The sequence below is a fragment of the Piliocolobus tephrosceles genome, chromosome 10, assembly GCF_002776525.5.
Source record: "Piliocolobus tephrosceles isolate RC106 chromosome 10, ASM277652v3, whole genome shotgun sequence".
In the NCBI taxonomy this organism is placed as follows: Eukaryota; Metazoa; Chordata; class Mammalia; order Primates; family Cercopithecidae; genus Piliocolobus; species Piliocolobus tephrosceles.
In genome coordinates this window covers 94,031,813-94,052,671 of record NC_045443.1, presented here as the reverse complement: position 1 = coordinate 94,052,671, position 20,859 = coordinate 94,031,813, and the positions used below count along the sequence as shown (strand labels likewise).

The 20,859-nt window shown below is 35.8% G+C and overlaps 1 protein-coding gene and 1 non-coding gene across 3 annotated transcripts in view; both read right to left on the bottom strand.

Moving 5' to 3' along the window:
* CFAP54 (cilia and flagella associated protein 54) overlaps nt 1–20,859 on the bottom strand; it is a 389,915-nt gene that overhangs the window by 292,901 nt on the left and 76,155 nt on the right. For both annotated transcript variants that reach the window (XM_031936253.1, XM_023206706.3), the window contains exons 20-22: nt 11,851–12,027; nt 7,929–8,021; nt 7,505–7,690 (exon numbers count right to left, since the gene is read on the bottom strand). In XM_031936253.1, coding sequence (XP_031792113.1) covers nt 7,505–7,690; nt 7,929–8,021; nt 11,851–12,027 — 456 coding nt within the window. The remainder of the gene's footprint in view (nt 1–7,504; nt 7,691–7,928; nt 8,022–11,850; nt 12,028–20,859) is intronic.
* On the bottom strand, nt 4,984–5,090 carry LOC111538945. The gene has a single exon (XR_002730518.2). It is a non-coding gene; the product is annotated as a U6 spliceosomal RNA (small nuclear RNA).

The window sequence follows — 20,859 nt, the reverse complement described above, 5'->3', positions numbered from 1 at the left end:
AAAAAAAAATGAAAAAAAAAAAAAAACAAAAAAAACAAAAAACAAAAAACAAGTGGGTAATACGATTGGACAAGTTCAAGTGGGACATGATTTCAGAAGGCCTTGAAAATCAGGTGGAAGAATTTAAAGCTGTCAAGTACTGGACTAAGCACTTTATGTGTATTGCTGTATTTATTCTTCATCAAAGTTCTACAAAGTGAGCTCTATTGCCATCCCTATTTGTGAATGAGGAAACCAGAACATTGAAAAGTAGAATAATTTGTACAGAGCCTGACAGTCAGTAAAAATAGTGAGGCCAAGTCTTAGAGTGGTAAATGAGTCGCTTTTCTGGGCTACATTAATCAAATGACACAGCTGTACTAAGTGGTCACTGAAATATAAATATATATAATAAAAATATATAATTATTAAGGTTTATCATGGAAACCAATAACAGATGATGTGTAAGAGTGTTGGTGAAACTATAATTAACTGTTCTTTTCTTGTAAAAAGTATCCTTTTTAAAATAATGTTATCTGTTCAATCAGTTAACAGTGCAAAACAAGAAAAGATACTGTGATAAAACTAAGGTTTATAAAATCATGAGGTTTTGTGAGGTTTCTTTAACAGAGGAGTGTCATGATATAAGCATGTTCAAAAATGGTTAATCTGGTCCTGGTAATGATGTGCAGAACAGATTTTAGAGGGGCTGAATTAAAATGAGAAAGAAGCACTAAAAGATGAATGAAATAATGAAGTACAGTAGGTACCTCCTCTTTGATGCCTGACCTTGGCTTGGCTTCCCGAACTCCACTCTTGGTTTTCCTTTTACTTCTTTTCCTCGACCTCTTTATATTGGTATGCCCCAGGGTTCACTCTTTGAACTGCTCCTCTTTTCTGTCTACCTTCATTTCTTATTGATACCACTTAGTCCCATAGTTTTATCACCCTCAAACCCCTCTCCTGCCCAGACCCCTTCCCCAAATTCCAGATTTATACATCTGACTACTCAACAATTCTCTCCATATACACTAAACACCTTACCTCAACATGCCTCGAACTGAACTGATCTCCCATTCCCCCGAACCTCCACCACCCACAGCCTTCCCTAACTCAGTTGATGTCAACTCTGTCCTCTCAGTTGGTCAGATAATACCTTAGAGTCATCTTTTATTTTTCTCTTTATGGACTCCTGTTAGCTTCTCCTTCAAAACATGTCCAGACACTGACTACTTTTCACCACATCAACTACTACCACACTGACCAAGCCACCTTCACCTCTCACTAGGTTACAGTAGTGGATGGTGCTGCCACTCTACCCACTTACGGTCTATTTCCAATGTAGCAGCCAGGGTGAACCTTTAAAAACAAGAGTCACATTACATCATACCACTACTCCAAACTGTCCAATCACTGTCCACTTCACTCAAGTCAAAAGCCAAAGTCCCTGTAATGCCCTGGAAGTCTTTTCATGATCTGCTCTCTATCTGCCTAGTCACCTCTTGGCTCTTTGACCTCTCCTTTTACTCTCCATGGGTCCCTCTGCTCCAGCCACACAAGCCTCCTGCTGTTTATCAAGCATACCAGGTACACTTTTGAAAACCTTAGGGCTTTTGCTCTAGCTGTTCCTTTTGCAAATGCTCTTCTCCCAGAGAGCCATTCCCTCATCTCCTTCAAGTCTCTGCTTAAATCTCACCTTCCTTGATCACCCTATTTAGTATTGTAATCTACCTTCCATTCACCCACTTCACATTTCTAATTTGTTTTACATACTCCACTTGGTTTTTGCATAGCATTCATAATCTTCTGAAATACTAGATAATTCACTTGTTTACTGTGGTCATTGTTTATTACCTGTCTCCTACCATAGCATTCTGTTCATGTTGCTTGGAACAGCAGTTGTCAAAGCATGGTCCCTGGGCCATCAGCATCACCCAGGAACTTGTTAGAAATGCAAATTCCCAGACCGAAACTCAGGTCTAGTGAATCATAAACTCTGGCAGTGGGACCCAGCAATCTACTTAACCAGTACTCCAAGTCATTCCTATGTGCACTCAAGTTTTAGAGTCACTAACCTGGGCAACGCCTGGCACAGAGTAAGCCCTCAGATAATGTGTCAAATTAATTTAAAAATCCTCTTTTGCTGATAATATCCCTCTACCCATAGAGAAAGACACCCAGCAGTTGTACTAGACTATAACAGGGTTGACAGGGCCAGAGTGAGTGCCTGACTCAAGCTGCCCTTGAGTCTCCCCTGCAAAGCAAGATGGGCCCCCATCCAAAGTTTCATTCTCATGTTAAGATTGATGACACTCCACACAGCAGGAAAATTTGAGAGAAAGTATATTACTTATACAAGGGACTTCTTGGGAAAGCTTAACAGGCACAAGCCTGTCTGGACTGGCTTGGGCAAAGCAGAGGGAGAAAGCAGGTTGGGCCTTCATAGAAGTTGAGAGATAGGACTGGGGAAAGTCCATGCTGACTGGAAGGTTTAAATTTCCTGCTGTCACAAAATGAGAAGGTGAGCTCATAGGCCTTCTTATCATCCTGCCCAGATGTGGGGCCAAAGGCAAAAAGAAGGGCAAGGTTTAAAAACAAGTCACGGCCAGGCGCTGTGACTCATGTCTGTAATCCCAGCATTTTGGGAGGCCAATGTGGGCAGATCACCTGAGGTCAGGAGTTCGAGACCAGCCTTAGGTCTGTGAAGTGAGGGAATAGAAGATAGATTACAACATTAAATAGGGTGATCAAGGAAGGTGAGATTTAAGCAGAAACTTAAAGAAGATGATGGAATGGCTCTCTGGGGTAAGAGCATTTGCAGAAGGAAGAGCTAGAGCAAAAGCTCTGAGGTTTTTAACCAACATGATGAAATCTATCTCTTCTAAAAATACAAAAATTAGCCAGGTGTGATGGCACACGCCTATAATCCCAGCCACAAAGGAGGCTGAGGCAGAACTGCTTGAACTCAGGAGGCGGAGGCTGCAGTGAGCCACAATTGCACCACTGCACTCCAGCCTGGGCAACAGAGTGAGACTCCATCTCAAAGAAAAATAAATAAATAATAAAAACAAGTCAATAAAAAATAAGAACAAGTCATAAGTCAGTTGTCAAACACCAAATATGAGATCAGGGCATTCCAGCCTTGGCAACAGAGTAAGACCATCTCAAAAAAAAAAAAAAAAAAAAAAAAAAGAGAGATCAGACTCTTTATTATGCTAGGTGGGCCAATCACATTCTCTTTCCCAGGAATTTGGAGCCACAATTAGAGGCCAGTCAGCTGATCTCCGTTTATAGCTGAAATTGAGTGATATATAAAAACTCAGGAACTGCCATCTTTCCTCCAAAGATGGAGAAGTAATGAAAGCCAATGTTTAGAGAAAAATACAAGAAAGCAGACATATAGGAAGAACCAGAAGTATGAGACCTAGAGCTGCCTGGACTCTGCTGCATTCCCAGGGCCTAGCTACATTATCCCAAGCTGAGCTGGTTCCATGACTTGCAATCAGGGTTTTAACTGAAACCATAAGTCAGAATTATCTAAACAAGTATTACTGTCATCGTAATGAGATTGATTAAAAAAAAAAAAACATATTTCAAAGGATGAAGTGATGACATCTAGCATATAACCTGGTACAAGATAAACATTGACTAAATGATTCATCCATAAATAGATGAGTGGAAAGAGTGGTAATATTCAGTTAGAGGATGAGAGGGAAAAGAAGAGTTAAAACTCTTTTTGTTGCTGTTGGTGTTGTTGTTTTTAAGACAGAGTCTCGCTCTGTCACCCAGGCTGAAATGCAGTGGCATGATCTTGGCTCACTGCAACCTCCACCTCCTGGGCCCAAGTAATCCTCCTGCCTCAGCCTCCTAAGTAGCTGGGATTACAGGTGCATGCCACCATGTCTGGCTAATTTTCGTATTTTTAATAGAGACAGGGTTTCACCATGTTGCCCAGGCTGGTCTTGAACTCCTGAGCTCAAGCAATCTGCCTCCCTCAGCTTCCTGACGTGCTGGGATTACAGGCGTGAGCCACCATGCTGAGCCTATTTTTTTATTTGAATAAAAAATAAAATAGACAAAAGACAAATCATTATTAATAAAAGGGATTTTGATTAATAATGGGTTTTAATGAATTCACATACAAAGTGGGAGTCGTGTGAACTTCATTTTCCCTTCACCTACAACCATCGTGATTGCTGACAAAGCATTCATGTTCCAACATCAAACTCTACTGTCAACACAGATCATGAAGACCTGCTGATTAACACCAACACAGGGAGAGAATAAAAAGGAAATTGAGAGAGGAAGAGGTAAAGACAGTGAAAGGGAGGGAAGAGGGTTAAAGAGAAGAGGAGCTCTCTAAGGAGCAGAGGGTCACTTAACAGATTGGAGAGATGCAGGCTCTAGAAGACTTGGTACATGTTAGGTGTCCAGTATGTGACTTCCTGGAACCTGGACAGAGCAGTCGAAAGGCATGAGCCAAGTGTCAGGCTTGACATGTGCTACCTGAGCAACCTTGGGTACATTTCTTAACCTCCCTGAGACACCCTTTTAGGGATACAGTGGGTTTGGCAGAGGAAGGATTAAATTAATCTGTTCCCTCAACTATAAAATAAAAGTATTCATACCACCTTATGGAGTTATTATAATAAGTGGAATAATAAATTTTAAGTGCCTGGTACACAGTAGTTTTTTTTTTTTTTTTTCCAAAGTAACCTCAAGTTTATTAAAAAAGTAAAGTAGTGAAATTACAGCTGCTCCATAGACAGAGTAAGATGTTTCCAAGAGTAAGAAGACCGACTACCATCTTGATTTTGTACTTTTAGACTTCAGAACTATGAGACAATAAATTTCTGTTATTTTTAGCTACCCAATCTGTGGTACTTTGTGAAGATAGCCCTAAGAAACTAATACAACATGGAACATACTGCTTACTGTTGAGCAAAAAGTTAAACTTATTTGAAACCTACTAAGCAGGCAATAAATACCAGCTAAATTTAAAAAAAAAATATGGAACACTTCACGAATTTGCGTGTCATCCTTGCGCAGGGGCCATGCTAATCTTCTCTGTATCGTTCCAATTTTAGTATATGTGCTGCCGAAGCGAGCACAGTAGTTTTTAAATAAATGATATTCCTCCTTTCCTTATCTCAGTAAGCCATTGTGCCCACTCACTACTTGATTTGGTAGTTCAACAATTCACTAGAATATGGCGTTTTGTCTTACATCCATTTTACAGATAGGAAAATTGAGACCAAACAATTTGCCTAAAATCAGTCTCGAAGGTCAAGATCAGAATCTTGCTCACAGATTTCTACTCTTCTACATTTATATCATATTATCTAGTCTTTTTCTACTTAACGAGGAGGAATAAAAAGAAATAGTCTAAAAAGAAGAGAAAATAGACACAGAAAATACATAATTCAAAAAGTTTCCTCAAAAAAAATTTCCAGATACACTAAACTAATAGCCTCCTACATTTAGGGAAAGCCTAGTACAGATTCACTTGATTGTATTAATATTTACAGAATAATGCTGAGTAAAAAGTACAACCTAAAGTCCCAAAAGCCAAGTTAATCACAGGCACTTAGTGGAATGTCTCCATGCTTTACTATCAAATATTTATAATAATATGTTTTAAAGAAAAAGAACTGTCCTGAAACTAGAAACTAGCCACTCTCATGAAAATTAGATTGCACTTACAAAATAGAGGTACATTAACTTGTTGAAACTTAAAAGCTTACACTTAAGTTGTAAATTAAGGGGGTTTAATAAGTGAGAAAGCTTTGTTTTAGCCACTTAACATTATGAGACAGAATACGCATAAACTATCATAAATAAACTACAGAACTGCAAATATAGTGTCAGTAAAGAAACACAGGTCATTACTTCATTACACTTCTCATTATCCCAGCAGTATAGCTCTGACTTAGTTTTATTAACTTTCAATGAAAGTTCTGCCAAATTAAGCCCAAGAGTCAAACCACTCCCTGGAGAAAAATTAGGCCTTGATGAAATATTCAGTTCCTCACAATAACTCCATCATTGCAAATTAGGGAATATATTAGATTCCAAAGATATCAAAACATCAGAAAACCATGAGCCACTATGACACGCTAAACCAATACTAGACAAATCCTAGTAATTCTCTCAATTTAATTTTCTTTGAAAAATACGACATAAAATGCCACTAAGATCTTAGCTTATAATATTAATCAACTATTAAAAGAAAAATAGAATAGAAATATGACAAAATTTAGAAAAGCCATCAGCCTACAGCCAACAATAGGCTTAAAATTAGATACTTGAGACCTAGGTCAACGAGTCACTCTTCCTAGCATCCTTTTCACTGGTGACATGTTTTAAGTCAGGCAACAACTATTTCGACAAAAAACATTAATTCATGAGCATATCCCTAACTAAAAACAATACTATTTATTCAGTGCCTACTGTGCAATAAGTGCTACCATTAAATATTTGCCAGGCATAATTCCATTTAATACTCATTATACCTCTGGGAAGTAGCTACTACTGCTACTCCTGCTTCACAGATGAAAATTACTTGTCCACTATCACATGGCTAGTGTGAAGAGCTGGAATTTGAACTCAGGTCTCTCTGCCTCTACTGATTCAGAAGTTTTACTTTTATAAATTTACCCTAAGAAAGTAATCATGGACGTAGGTAAAGATTTACTAACAAAGTGAAGCATCATAGTTTTGTTTATAACAACAAAAGACTGGAAAGTATCTAGATGTTTAGCAAACTATTATATATCCATAAGATTCAATACCATGGAACCATTAAAAATTATGTTTTGGAAGAATACTTAATGGAATAGAGAAATGTCAATTATATGTTAAGTGAAAATACCAGGATGTAAAATAATATGTATACTATGATTTAAATTATACATTGTACATAAATTCATATACATGTGTGCATATATATATATACTAATTAGCTAGATAAATAGATAGGCAGATAGATACACAAAAATAAAAGGATATCTCTGGAATAGGGTTTCTCAATCTTGACACCACTGACATTTTATGCTGGATAATTATTTGCTATGGGGGCCATCCTGTACATTGCAGGGTGTTTATCAGCCTCCCTGGCCTCTACTCACTAGATGCCACTAGCACCCCTCTAGTTGGTGACAACTGAAAATTCCTCCAGACATTGACAAAATTGCCCCAGGGGAAGAACTCTGCTACTCTGGATGATAGGATAACAGATAACATTTATTTTCCTCTTTAAGCATTTCAGTATTTTCCAGCATTTCTAAAATTAATATATATGTGTTACATTTGTAATCCAGGGAAAAAAATGTTATTGTCAAAAAGCAAATTTACTAAGAAGAGAAGGAATGATTCATATTTTATGAGACAAAACTGTAGCAATGGAAAATATGTGTTATAGGAGCTGTAGAATATCTGCTGTGATTTTTATTTCTATCAGAAATTACTTCATAACTGCTTAATGGAAAAAAACACAGTGGAAAAAAATAGCAGAAATCTCTTCTACCTGTGTCAGGAACATCCGAGCAGTAATAGTAGAAAGAGGTGGATAAACCAGAATTGGTTTAGTTGTCTCCCCAATAGCACCACCGACAAGCTTTCCACTGTTAGAATAGGCAGCAACTGCAAATACATACTTTTCATTGGTTTCCAAACCTTTCACTTCAAAAATGCTTTTACCATCAGCTGGTATCTATTAAGAAAAACACATTTCAGGTTATACATGGAAAATTAAAATAACATGACTTTTAAAATACAATTAAGTAAACCTTCTATTTAAAAAAAAAAAAAACCTTTTTCTTTCACTGTTGGATTTTAGTTATGATTCAAGTGGAACTTAGAGAGATTCACCAAAACAATGACTTCATTAAAAAATGTAATTATCATTAATAAGGCTTCAGTAAGATTTCCTGACATTTAATTTGACGTACCGCTTCTCCTGAATTTGGGAGATGATTATTGTTTAGCCGTACTTTTCCATAACTTCCTTCTGCTTTGCAACCCAAAATGCAGTACCAGGAGACCTGCCGAGGAGAAAAATGAGCCTGTTTAAAAGGCATTCTTTAACATCAATGTAGCAAAAAAATACTTTTCTAAATAAGAATGTAATGATTCAAGTTTTAAAACATGAAATCAAAGTTTACAAATATACTTAGGTTTAATCTTTAAAGAGTACAAGTAACCTTAGCTAGTTTACTGAGACAATTAAGACTAAAATATTATTCATTATTAATTATTTTAACCACCATTAATTGAACAGTTCCTACTGCTAAGTACTGTTAGGGAATTTACAGATATTTTCTAATATGCACAACTCTATGATATGGGATTACTATTATCATTTTGCTTCACAGGAAATGGAGATGCAGAGATATTAAATAACTTTGCCCAAGATCAGACAGAGAGTGGCAGGGGTTGACTCCTAAAATGACTTAGTCTTGATGTTAAAAAAAAAAAAAAAAGATTAACACTCAAATGAATTTCATATTTTACATGACAATGTATGACCAAAAAAAGCAAGTGGAAAGAGAAGCAAGATACTAAAATATAGTATTTTAAATAAAATATAAAAATACATATGAAAAAGTCTGGAAGAAAACACCCCTAAATAAGAACAGCAGTAGGATTTGGATGATAAAATGGTAAGATAACAGGTAGATAACGGGTCCATTTTTTTCTACAATTTATATATTTTCTGAAACATGATATTACTTTGATAATTTTTATATTCAGTTTAATTTTACACTTTAAACATTAGACATAAATCAAACACAAAATATAAATCCCACAGAAACAGCTAAACTTAACCTTGATTAAATAGTTAGACAATGATCCTTTTGCCGAGGTGTCAAGATAATGAAGATTCATTATTGGAATGAACTATTCTCCCTATAGAGAAAAAGGGAGCTAAGTGACACTTGACGGGGTAGTATTATGAACGAGCCATACTGCTGGGGGTTGTAGGGGTGATGGCTGTGTCATTACCTTCTTCCCAGAGGCAACTCCTAAACTACAAGGCAAGCTGGAAAGAAGGAAAAATATAATTGTCTCTAAAAAAAATACAATTGTCTCTAAATACAAGTACCTCTTACAGCTTGTGCCTGCTACTCTTTCCTCCAGGTCAACAGAAAAATACTAACCATATCCAATTGACACAAGTGGTTCTCAACACTGACTGTGCTCCAGAATCCTTATTTAAAATACAAATTTGTACAGAATCAACCATTTTTGTAAATTACAGATACCCAAGCCTATCTAGCTTCAATGAATTAGAATTTCTGATGCAAGTTTCTGAATCTTTGTATTTCCAAAGAATATTTCTCAGGTGATTGTGATATGCACAATTGATTAAAAAGCGCTAGTCAAAGGCAGAACAGGACAAAGAGAACACAGAAAGAACCTGAAGCTGGAGGGTAGGGTAAAAAATAATAATAATAAGATGAATCTCAGAAAAAAAAAATGTAAAACTAACTTCCTTTGATTTCCCATGCAAAAAGATACTATTTTTCAAAGAAGAAAAAAGGCAGAAAGACTATGTTCTATGACTTACATCATTATTGCTCCAAGTTCTATTATATAAAACAGAATTTGGAGGGTAAAATTCTCTCTAAAAGCATTTTTACAAGCAGGCTTTATATTTTTATTTTGTTCCACAGATGAAGACATTAGTTTGTGCAACTCTAAGAAACAATGTGTAATTAGAATCTACATAAGGGTAGAGACATCATGAACAAATCAGCAATAACTTTAGAAGAGTTTATACGTAATATAAATAACATTAGCATTTTCAACTACAAAAGTAGATTTTAATGAAATAAATGCCTCAACGAGAGATTTTGAGAAAACAAAAGATGGCTGAAGCCTCAAACCAGAAAACTTCTTTAAGCCCATAGCACCATCTAGTGCTGATGGGAAGGTAACAGATGGTGATAATTTCCTGGAACTCTAAATGTACATAATACACATAAACTTCCTATAATGTGCTCATTGATGAGTCCTAAAACTACAGACCAAATATGAGACTCTTATATCTTCCTATTTCCAAGAATTATGAAATGAAATAAACTAATCATTAAATTGAAGTACATAAAGAATAAGATTTTGGTTAAAGAAATCCAAATATTTGAATAAAAGCAAACAAAAACTCTCAGTAAAGCACGTGGTCTTAGTTCTGTATTAATGTTCCAAATCAGTGAGGCTCTATTCTTAAACAGATTCCAAAAATCCAAAGTTTAACTTTAAAACCACTATCAATAGCAATAATCCATCTATCATAGCACAGTTAGGTATAAGATGAATGTCACTTCTATTCCCCCCCTCTCCCAATTATAAAGCACTATGAAGGTGGTTATCAGTTCTCACTGATGTCCATTTGTTATTCATCTGAAGCTCCTCAAAGTATGCAAGCACATTTAATCCATATTTACCTTTATACCTCAATTACCTCGCACAGAGCTTGACAACTATAGAAACTCAATAAATGCTCATTGGACAGAATCCACAAAAAAAATTATCAAATAATGTAATCACAGTCCATCACTTGATTACTTTTTTTTTTTTTTTTTTTAGATGGTGTTTCGTTCTGCCTCCCAGGCTGGAATGTGGTGGTGTGATCTCAGCTCACTGCAACCTCCACCTCCCAGGTTCAGGCGATTCTCCTGCCTCAGACTCCTGAGTAGCTGGGATTACAGGTGCCCACCAAAACGCCCAGCTAATTTTTCGTATTTTTAGTAGGGACGGGGTTTCACCATGTTGGCCAGGATGGTCTCAAACCCCTGGCCTCAGGTAATCTGCCTGCCTCAGCCTCCCAAAGTACTGGGATTACAGGCTTGAGCCACCGCGCTCAGCCCATTACTTGTTTTGGGTAAGCTTTACTACTTACATATAATACAATTAAGTGGAAAGATATCAGTTAATATGCCAAGAATATTATACATTATCTCATTTAATTTTCACAGTAAACACACTTTACAAACGAAAAAAATAAAACCCTCAGAAAATGTATTTAGCTTTCCTAAGGTCAGACTTCCAGGAAAGGTTGCAGCTAGAATTACAAACCTAAATCTGTCTGATTCCAAAGCCTGTGTTCTCTCTACTATACCAAGTTGACAAAACTTCAAGCAGAATATCCTAAAGAGAATCAAAGATAAAACTTTATTTTTATGTAACATCAAAGAGCATGTTGTTGATCATCCCAAAGAGGAAAGTGTAGTTTGTAAAACATAAATTAGAACTAAATTATTGTGAAGAAACTTAATCTCAACTTTTAGTCACATATAGGCCGAGTTCTGAGGTATGAGGGATGGGAGAAAAAGTTCATCCTCCAATAAATGCACAAAGATGTATGGTTTATAATACGGTTGGAGTTGTCCTTTGTTTGTGTTGAAAGAATCTAGTTCACTTGGAAGGACTTTGGGCAGAACCTCTAGACTCATCACCTCCAAATTTCCACACTCTGCTGCCTCATATCCATCATTGACTCTGAAGTAACTTCTACCCTCTTCAAATGTCTGATTCCACTTCAAGTGAGACTTCCATCTTCAGCACACGAGGATGTCAGCATATGGTGTGTCATGGTGACAAGGATACTTACAAGGAGGTATTTCTCTACTGTTTCTCCTAACAATATATTTGGGTATAGCAATGCAATACAGAGCATATCACAAATATAACAACATAAGGGGCTGTCATGAAGAAACTAAGTATAGATAAGACATTGGAGTATTAATCCAGTGTTCAGTGCTTATGAATAAGACTATCCAGTTCCTAAAAGCAATCAAAATATGAATCGCGGTAGTCATAAAAGTACTTATGTTGCTTTGCATGAGGCAAAAATAATATTGGACACCATACCTTAACCTCTGAAGTAAATGGAGCAGGTTTGAGTGTCACAGAACAATGAGTTCGAGACAGCAGGATAGGTGGAGGAGGGACTCTGCTTTTCTTTCTTTTTGAACTTTCCAAATATTTCTGATAGGAATATAGGGCATTTTGTTCAGCTTCAATCCTTTCAATTAAAGAACATGCTTCCTATAATGAAATATGAAAATAGAAAAATACATGTCAAGAGCTTGAACTTTATTTACATTTATAGAATTCTAGTGATGTTAAACAATGTTATCTTTTTATAAGCAGTTTTTCAAGCCTCAGAGGCTCAAATATATACATATATATTTCAACTATTTAATGATTTTGCAAAAGTAAAAGATGCCTACTAAATAAGGTTAATCATGATCACCAATGGCATTATATTTATATATCTTATATGTTTATCATTATCATACATGAATATGAGACATTACATTTCTAAATTGAACCTTCTGAATATCTACCATCGTATTTCATTTTCCCTAAAAGGTTCATACCACAATCATCTGCATTTATGCTGATGAATTACACACCTACCCTAATTCAGCTAAAGTATGACTCTCAAATAATAAGAATATTGGTATATGTGGTTTATGAAATAAATATTATTGAGAGTTTCTTTCTATCAGCAAGAAGAAATAAAATAGAAAAAACATATTCCATGAGGCTGACGGAAAGGCATCCACTTTTTAAAAAGGTTATGCACAGAGAGATGACACATAAAACAAAAGAGAAATATAAAAATCAGACCTAAATAACATTTCAAAAGTAGGGCTAAATACATAAGCAATAATAATAATACATGTAAATGGGTTACACTTCCTTTTAAATTAAATTAAAAGGCAAAGACTCAAACTGAGCTCTAAGTAAAAACCCATGTAAAGATTAAAATTAAAGTGTTGATAAAGAAAGAACAGTCTTTTCAACAAATGCTGCTGGGACACTTGAACACTATATGCAAAAGAATAAAGTTCAACTCCTACTTCACACCATAGACAAATATTAACTTAAAATGAAATACACATTCAGATGTAAGAGCTAAAATTATAAAACTCTTAGAAGAAAGTATATGACCAAATCTTTGTGACCCTGAGTTACGCAATGGTGTTTGGAAGATTCAATACAATGATGCATTTAAAATGCTTAGTATTTGGAACTGAGTAAGCAGTCAATAAGTGTTAGGCATTATGATTATGATTATGATTACTACTCCTCCTCCTCTTTCTTTCACTTTAAGCACTCTGGAACATTCTGTTTTGCCATATCAGAACTATTATTATCATTATTCTTTCATTTTAAGTGTTCTGGAACAGCAAAAGCACACTGACAAAGGAAAAAGTAGATAAGGTAGACTTCATCAAAATCAAAAACATTTGTGTTTCAAAGGATACCATCAAGAAAGTGAAAAGACAGCCTACAGAATGGGAGAAAATGTTTTCAAATCATGTATCTGATAAAAGACTTGTATTCAGCACTTATATGCACTGTTATAACTAAGAATTGTTACAACTCAATAATAAAAAGGCAAATAACTCCTTTAAAATATAGGCAAAGAATTTGAATACACATTTATCCAGAAAAGACACAAATAGCCAATAAGCACATGAAAAGATGTTCAAAGTCATTAGTCATTAGGGATGAAAATACAAAATTAGCAAACTGACTCAAAAAGCAGGAACCTAAATACAGAAATAATAATGTTCAAAGAAACTGGAAATGTTATCCAAAAATTGTTTCATATAAAAGTGTCAGGCTCAAATGAGTTCATAAACAAAATACTTTAAATCTCAAAGAACTGATCATTCCTATGCCATTTTAAATGTTTCCAAATACAGAGAGAAACAGATATCCTCTCAAATAATGTTACAAAACTGTTTTAACTTCAATAACAGTCTGAAAATGACTATACATAAAAACACAGACCAGTCATTTCACAAATACAAATGCAAACATCTCAAATAAAATACATAAAACACTAATACATTTACTCTAACAATATACTAACAAAATAATGAACTGTAATAATATTGTCTTTTTCCCAGGAATGCAAGGACAGTTTAATATTAGGAAGTATATAAATATAATTTCATATATCCATAAATTAAATGAGAAAAAACATGATCATAGTGCTCAATGGCCAAAAAGACATTTCAAACATTTTTTAACATTCATTACAGATTTTTTTTAAATCAATAAATTAGGAAAGCTTTTTATAGCATTATTTTCAAGTATTAATTTTAGCCAATAACCAAAATATTACTAGCACAAAATAGCCCTCTTAGTGCTAAGAATGAAGCACTAATAGAATTATCAATAAAAGCCAGAAAGAATGCCACTATTCCATTTTATTCTGGAAGTTCTAGTAAATTCAACAAACATAAGAGAAGAGATCCTGGAAACGAAAAGACAATATGTCAGTCTACCAAATTTCAAATGTATTTCACTCTGACAGAAAAAATCTGTGCTGTTTCTCCTACAGAAGACATGTTGAGGTTGAAGTTTCCAATTAGAAACCTGAGCCTCAAGCTCAAAAGAGAAGGTAAAAAACCAGAGACAGGATCTGAGTATGTGTTGGAGTCATATTTAAAGCTGAGTGAGGAAACCAGCTCCCTGTAGAAGCAGAGATTATAAAACTGCAGCATCACATATTTTTTTTTCTAAAATAATGAAGGCTGGCCGAAATTGAGATCATAATTAACTTCTCATTTTTATTTTTTATTGGAAATGGCTGACGTTAAGGTCTAAAATCATTAATCGTGATTAAAATCTATCTGTGATGATGAACAGTTTTTTAATTCCACTTGTTCGGTGCCAGGAGGCCTTGAGAAATCTTTCTGCATATGCAGGTCAAGAATCTTAGGTATCTGCAAAGACAATCATTCCTTTGTATGGAAAGGGATGTGTTACATGGTAACCATGTTTCTAGAGTCTGTATATCAGTCCTTCAGTATTTAGACCTAAAAGCTCATTTATATACACATAGTAGGTATCAGTGTAACTGTTTGAATCATTGAATGAATGAATCAAGGAGACAGGATGACATCTGTATCCTCCATTGCCTCCACTTTTTCACTCATTCAACCAAACCAATTTTTAAAAATTATAACAAATGGATGGACAAAAAGGTCAGGGCCAGATGGTGAGGGAGCAATGTCATAAAAGGCCGTAAGAGAGCCAGTTAGATCCAGAGCACACAATCAGCACAGGGTTAGGCAGAGGCTCATTCCCTCTTCACCCTCTTCCACAGACAACAGAGCAGCTTTGGCTCCCTGAGGGGACGAATGTACCACAGAACAGGACTCCCTTGAAGGGCAACAAAAGGTGAGAGCCTTGATGAGGAAGAGGCCAGAGACAGAAAAGATAAGTAGATTTCCCCAGTAGCTGTGGAAAAAACTTTGAGGGAAGAAAGTCCTACCTGAACAGAAAGGAGATAAAATGCTATTATATTTTGAACATTAAATATTAATGTATATTCATTTGCATCACAGGCTGTAGAGACCAAGATATTTCAGGTTACATAAGACAGACAAAATCAGCCTAAGGAAAAATTATGCAACACAAGGAAAGGAGACCAGTGTCCCCACTTCCCTTGAAAATTTGGACACATATCCTTCCTCGGGATTATGTTTAGAGCCTGTAAAATATATCAGCAGCACTGGCCCACTGGCTCTTATATTCAAGCAGACTGCCTTTGGCCCCCATCTCCACTGACCAGCCAGCCTCCCTGGGCTCCAAATTTGATCTCAAAATTTGCCTTGGTAGTTCCTGATTCAGTGAACCAGTTGAATACTAGCACCTTCTGACTTAATTCTTGCATCTTCTTTCTGCACATCAATGAATCCAAATGGGGTAAAAAACTTTCTGTGTTCTGCCATGGCTATAACATAGACATTTCTCAACTGGGCTGTTGATCAGTATCATCCATGGAGTTTATTTAAAAATCAGAATGGTCCATTTCTACCCCAAAATAGACATTTCCAGGAGTGGGGCTTGAACATCTGTATTATTTACAAACACCAAGGATAATTCCAAAGTACAGCAAGAACTGGGAACCACAGATTCAGGTGAGTAAATCTCCTTTTCCCTCCTGCCTTTCTCCCAGTCTCTTTCTAGTCTCTTCAACCTCCAGTCTTCTAGTCCTTCAATGGCTCCTCTAATACTTGCCAGATAAAGTGCAAACTTTTCCAAAGCCCTTTTCATTCTGATCATGACTATATTTTCTAGCCTTATCCCCCTTTCTACTCTTTCCCTCTTTCATACCTACCTCTCTGTCCAACTTAACCTCTGCAACCATAAAAGAAATCACTCATTTCCTAAAATGCTGTTATTTCACGCCTCGGAATTGCCCATGCAATTCCCTCTTTCTGGAGCATCTCATGTCCTCTTCTCTGTTTTAAGATCCACACAAATATCACCTCCTCTGACATCTTCTAGTTAGCCCATGTATTAAAATAAGTCATTCCCTTCATTACATGGTATCTTTATTTTAGCAGATATTACATAATATGTTACCTCTGTACTTGACTGTCCACACCCTCTAAACATTGAGTGTCTTGGCAGGAAGGACAGTGCTTTGTTTATCTCTTTAAGTTCAATCGATGTGTTTGGAATATAAGACACACAAAATTATGAAAGAGAAGGGTGATCTTTATTATAGTGTCTTTTAAGATGGCATCTTTAAAATGTTCTGATTGGCTCTTGATCAATTTTAACTTTAGAGTCCTAACTCAGATCCTATGGCCCAATTTGAAATAGGTTAACAGAAGTATTAAAGTTTTAAGTGAATGGTAACAAAACAAGAGTTTATAACAAAGCCCTTGATTTAGGTAAATCAGATAAATTCCATAACAGAATTCAAGGCAAACCCTAATGCTAGTTAAAAACCAGAATCCTAATTTAAGGGAGTCAATTCATTGAGCTGCTAATAAGATTTTGTTTATGAGAAAGTGCCTGGGACTTTTTAAGGGGGTTCTTCAACTATTTTGCTAGTTGAAGAACTAGAAATAACATCAGAAAATCCCCCAAAAAAATCAAGAAGGAAAAATTCCCATGAAACCAACACTACTTAGTTATGAGGAAGTGTTATCAACATGGACCTGAATGTTGTCTATAATAGCAATGCTCTAGAATACCAAACTATTACAATTGCAAAACCTAGACAAACCATTCCCTAATCAGAGGTCAAGAAGTAGGCTTTCCATGACATATCAGATAATGAAAAATAACTATATCTTCACATCTTGCACTGTCTACCACAGTGCCTAGCAAATTAGAAAGGTTCAGTAACTCTGAAAAAAGAAATAAGCCTTTACCTTTCACAGGGACTCAGCCAAGGAATCTCAATGGAAAGGGACTTGCCCACCAACTCACAATAAAAATAAGCTCTAAGGCGTTCTTTCAATGGTGGTTTCCACTGCAATGTGCCGCCAAAACCACAGTACTGAAGTCCAAAGTATTTTTGTCTGAATGTAAATTTCTCTGGCATATAGTTTCCATTAGAGAAAATGAAACCTGCCTCTCCTCACAAGTTACTCAATGCTTACGAGAACAGATTGATGTTAAATACATTTGACACAGGCTTGACGCCCACAGTGCAGCAAAATACTAATGGAAAGATGCAATGCAATCTTGAGGGTGTGACTAAGACATATGTAAACAACTGTCACAGGACTAGAATGATAAAGTGCCATATTTCCTACGTATATGGTAGACCTCCCTGAGGTATATTCTGGGTTCTCAACATTATAATGTACATTGCAGAAAAAGATGAAAAGTAGATTAAGTCATATCCAAGAATCCTGAGAAGGAATATTGCTTAGAATAAAATATACAAGTAATAAGATAAATCTAAGAGAAAATACAGAAAGAAATGTATAGTCTGATGGAGGAAAATATATCTAAAGCACCAAAAAGTAGCTCAAACAGAATGTCTCAGAGTACTTAAAGTGAAAGAGAAATAATAATAGTTCTGATATGACAAAACAGAATGAAAAGTAGAGTAATAATAATAATAATGGTTAACATTGACTGCTTATTCTGTTCCAGACACTAAGCATTTTATATGCATCATTGCACTGAATCTTCCCAAGAATCCCTGTTTCACAGATAAGAAATTGAATCTCACGAGAGCATAAATAACTTGACAGGTCATACAGCTAATCAGTGGTAGAACCAGAACTCTAATCCAAGACCCTTATACTCCTAACCACTATGTTATCTTGTTTTAATAAAAAACTAATTTAAAAGAAGTTTGGAAAGGCAACCTGGATGAAGTTTCCTATGTAATACCCTTAAATCACTTAAAAGAGAAAAAAAATCCAAAATGTAGATATGCTAAATATTCTGTTAGCAGTTTGAAGCCTGGGAGTCAAAACATGGCCTTATAAGAGGTGGGGTCAGAATGGGAAGTTGGCACTTTGATTAAAAAAAAAAAAAAAAAAAGACTTGAGCACACAATTACAAACAGCTGAGGCTGGGCACAGTGGCTCATGCCTGTAGGCCCAGCACTTTGGGAGACGGAGGAAAGCGGATTGCTTGAGCCCAAGATTTCGAGACCATGCTGGGCAACATCACGAAACCCCATCTCTACAAAAAAAATACAAACAGCCAGGCATGGTAGCATGGGCCTGTGGTCCTAGCTACTCAGGAGGCTGAGGTGGGACAATGGCTGAACCCAGGAGGTTGAGGCAGAGCCACGCACACCACTGCACTGCAGCCAGGCTGACAGAACAAGACCCTGTCTCATAAATAAATAAAAATAAAAGTAATTTTTTAAAAGCCAATGTATATTCTTCTCCCCTAAAAAAAAAATCAGATAGAATTGATTTGACTTGAAATGCTACAAAATAGGAAAAATAATTAAATCCAACTACTGCTAATATAGTTAATAGACTGGTATTTAGGGGATATCAAGACATAAATTCAGGAAATATTAAAGCCAGGGGTTATTAGAACTGCTAATACCCCTGAGTGTCTTCATTAGTTCTGGTCCAAAATGGTACCATAAATTAGATTCTGTGTTGATTATAAACAATAACCTGCTAAATCATAATGCTCCTTTTCTTAGAATGGAATTTGGAATTGTTGACATCATCTCAACTACAGATTTGTTTAGGGTCCTACAAATAGTACTAGCAGAAAATTAGATGAAACAGTTGGGTTTCTTTGAAAGAGAAACAAGTGGAAAACCTGGCTTATGACAAAAGTAGCCCCTGAGAGGAAGAAGGGTCTACAAAACCCAGTTATAATGGTGCAATCGGAACACAGCTATCAGAATGAATGAATTGCCAAAATTTCCTTAGAGAAGACAAACTTACTGTCCTAAGCAATAATTTTCTACATTAGGGTGTACAAAACTAAGGTCTTTTAGTCTTTGTATCCCTCTACTCAAGACTGGAAGGAGCAGTCAACTGGCCCAGCTGGCATCACTAGTCTTCCTCTTGAGGACCAGTCCCACCTGATTACATCTGATGGGGAAAAAGAAATCCTCAAAAGATGAGTTTGGAAGGGGAAATGGATGCTGTACAGAAAACAACAGCATCTTCGAAATCGAAATCCCCAGCACTTGGATGGAGGAGCATTTCTGCCTCTTTCCTATGAGAAATTACATCTGCAAAGACACTGAATGTTCTGTTAGTGGACTAAGAGCAACGACATAAGCCACATGATGAATACTATATTTGACCAGAAGTAGATCAAGGACATCCAGTATGGATCCTAGGTGCAATCCTTTAATATAATCCTATGGAGTAACATATAAAAAGCCAAAATGGACTTCCAGAGGTCAAATAACCAAGACAAGAAAATGGAAAAATTAATCCCCATAATTTAAAAAAATTCCAAGTCATCTCACTTGGAAAGCTAATGAGTTATTATCAAAGGTTTGTCCCTCATTTGTGGGAACAAATTGGTCCATCTTAATTGATTAAAAATAAAACAGACACCTGAGGAGATTATCCAGATCCACAGAGTCAGAAAATTTCTGAAAAACAGAGACAGGATATGAATTATTTAAGAGTTCTAAAGAGACTCAGGTTTTTCAAACCTTTTTATGATACCAAGTGACACATCAATTACTGATTTGGGGATAATTTTATTACAAGATCATGATATTGTAAAACATTCTGTAACGCACCCCAGTTGAAAATGATTGCCAAGGGAAATAAATTTATTTGTCTTCTTTAAAGAAAGAAAGTTTGACAATTATTGAGCTATAACATCATTGTTTAGGAGAGTACCCTGAGGACTGATCATTAAGCCTTAACACTTGGATAAAACTACCACTGAGGAGCAGACGTGGCTATAGAAGATTTCAGGACTTCTAAATAAATATTCAACATGTTCCTCGTTGGTGAAAATTCTTTAGAGGACTCCTCATAAAAAACAAAGCCTCTTAATGCATCTCAAGAGTCTATCCTAATAGGACATTATACTCATAATTTTTTCTGGAATTAAAATAGTTTCACTTTTTAAAAAATAGAAGAAATTTTGTAAATTTTAAACTTTTTAAAAAAGAAAACATAAAAAGAGCTGAGAAGATCTCTGAAAAAAAAATCGTCCGTGTATATTCTTCTTTCCCTAAAAAAAAGCAAATAGAACTGATTTGACTTGAAATGCTACAAAATAGGAAAAATAATTAAATCCAATTACTGCTAACATAGTTAATAGACTGGTATTTAGGAGACAACAATACATAAATTCAGGAAATATTAAAGCCAAGATTTATTAGAACTTCCACTACCCGTGAGCTTCTTCATTTGTTCTGGTCCAAATGTTTGAGTCATAACACTGTTATTTAGGAGAGTACCCTAGGGACTGATCATTAAGCCTTAACACTTAGATAAAAACTACCACTGAGGAGCAGAGGTGGCCAAAGAAGGTGTTCCTGCCCATATTGGAAACTTGAGATGTCCAGGTATCTCAGTTCCGGTATGTTCCCCAGTTTCAGTGGTGGGAGGCAGGTACATACAGGGGAACCAGCACACTATGGCAGTA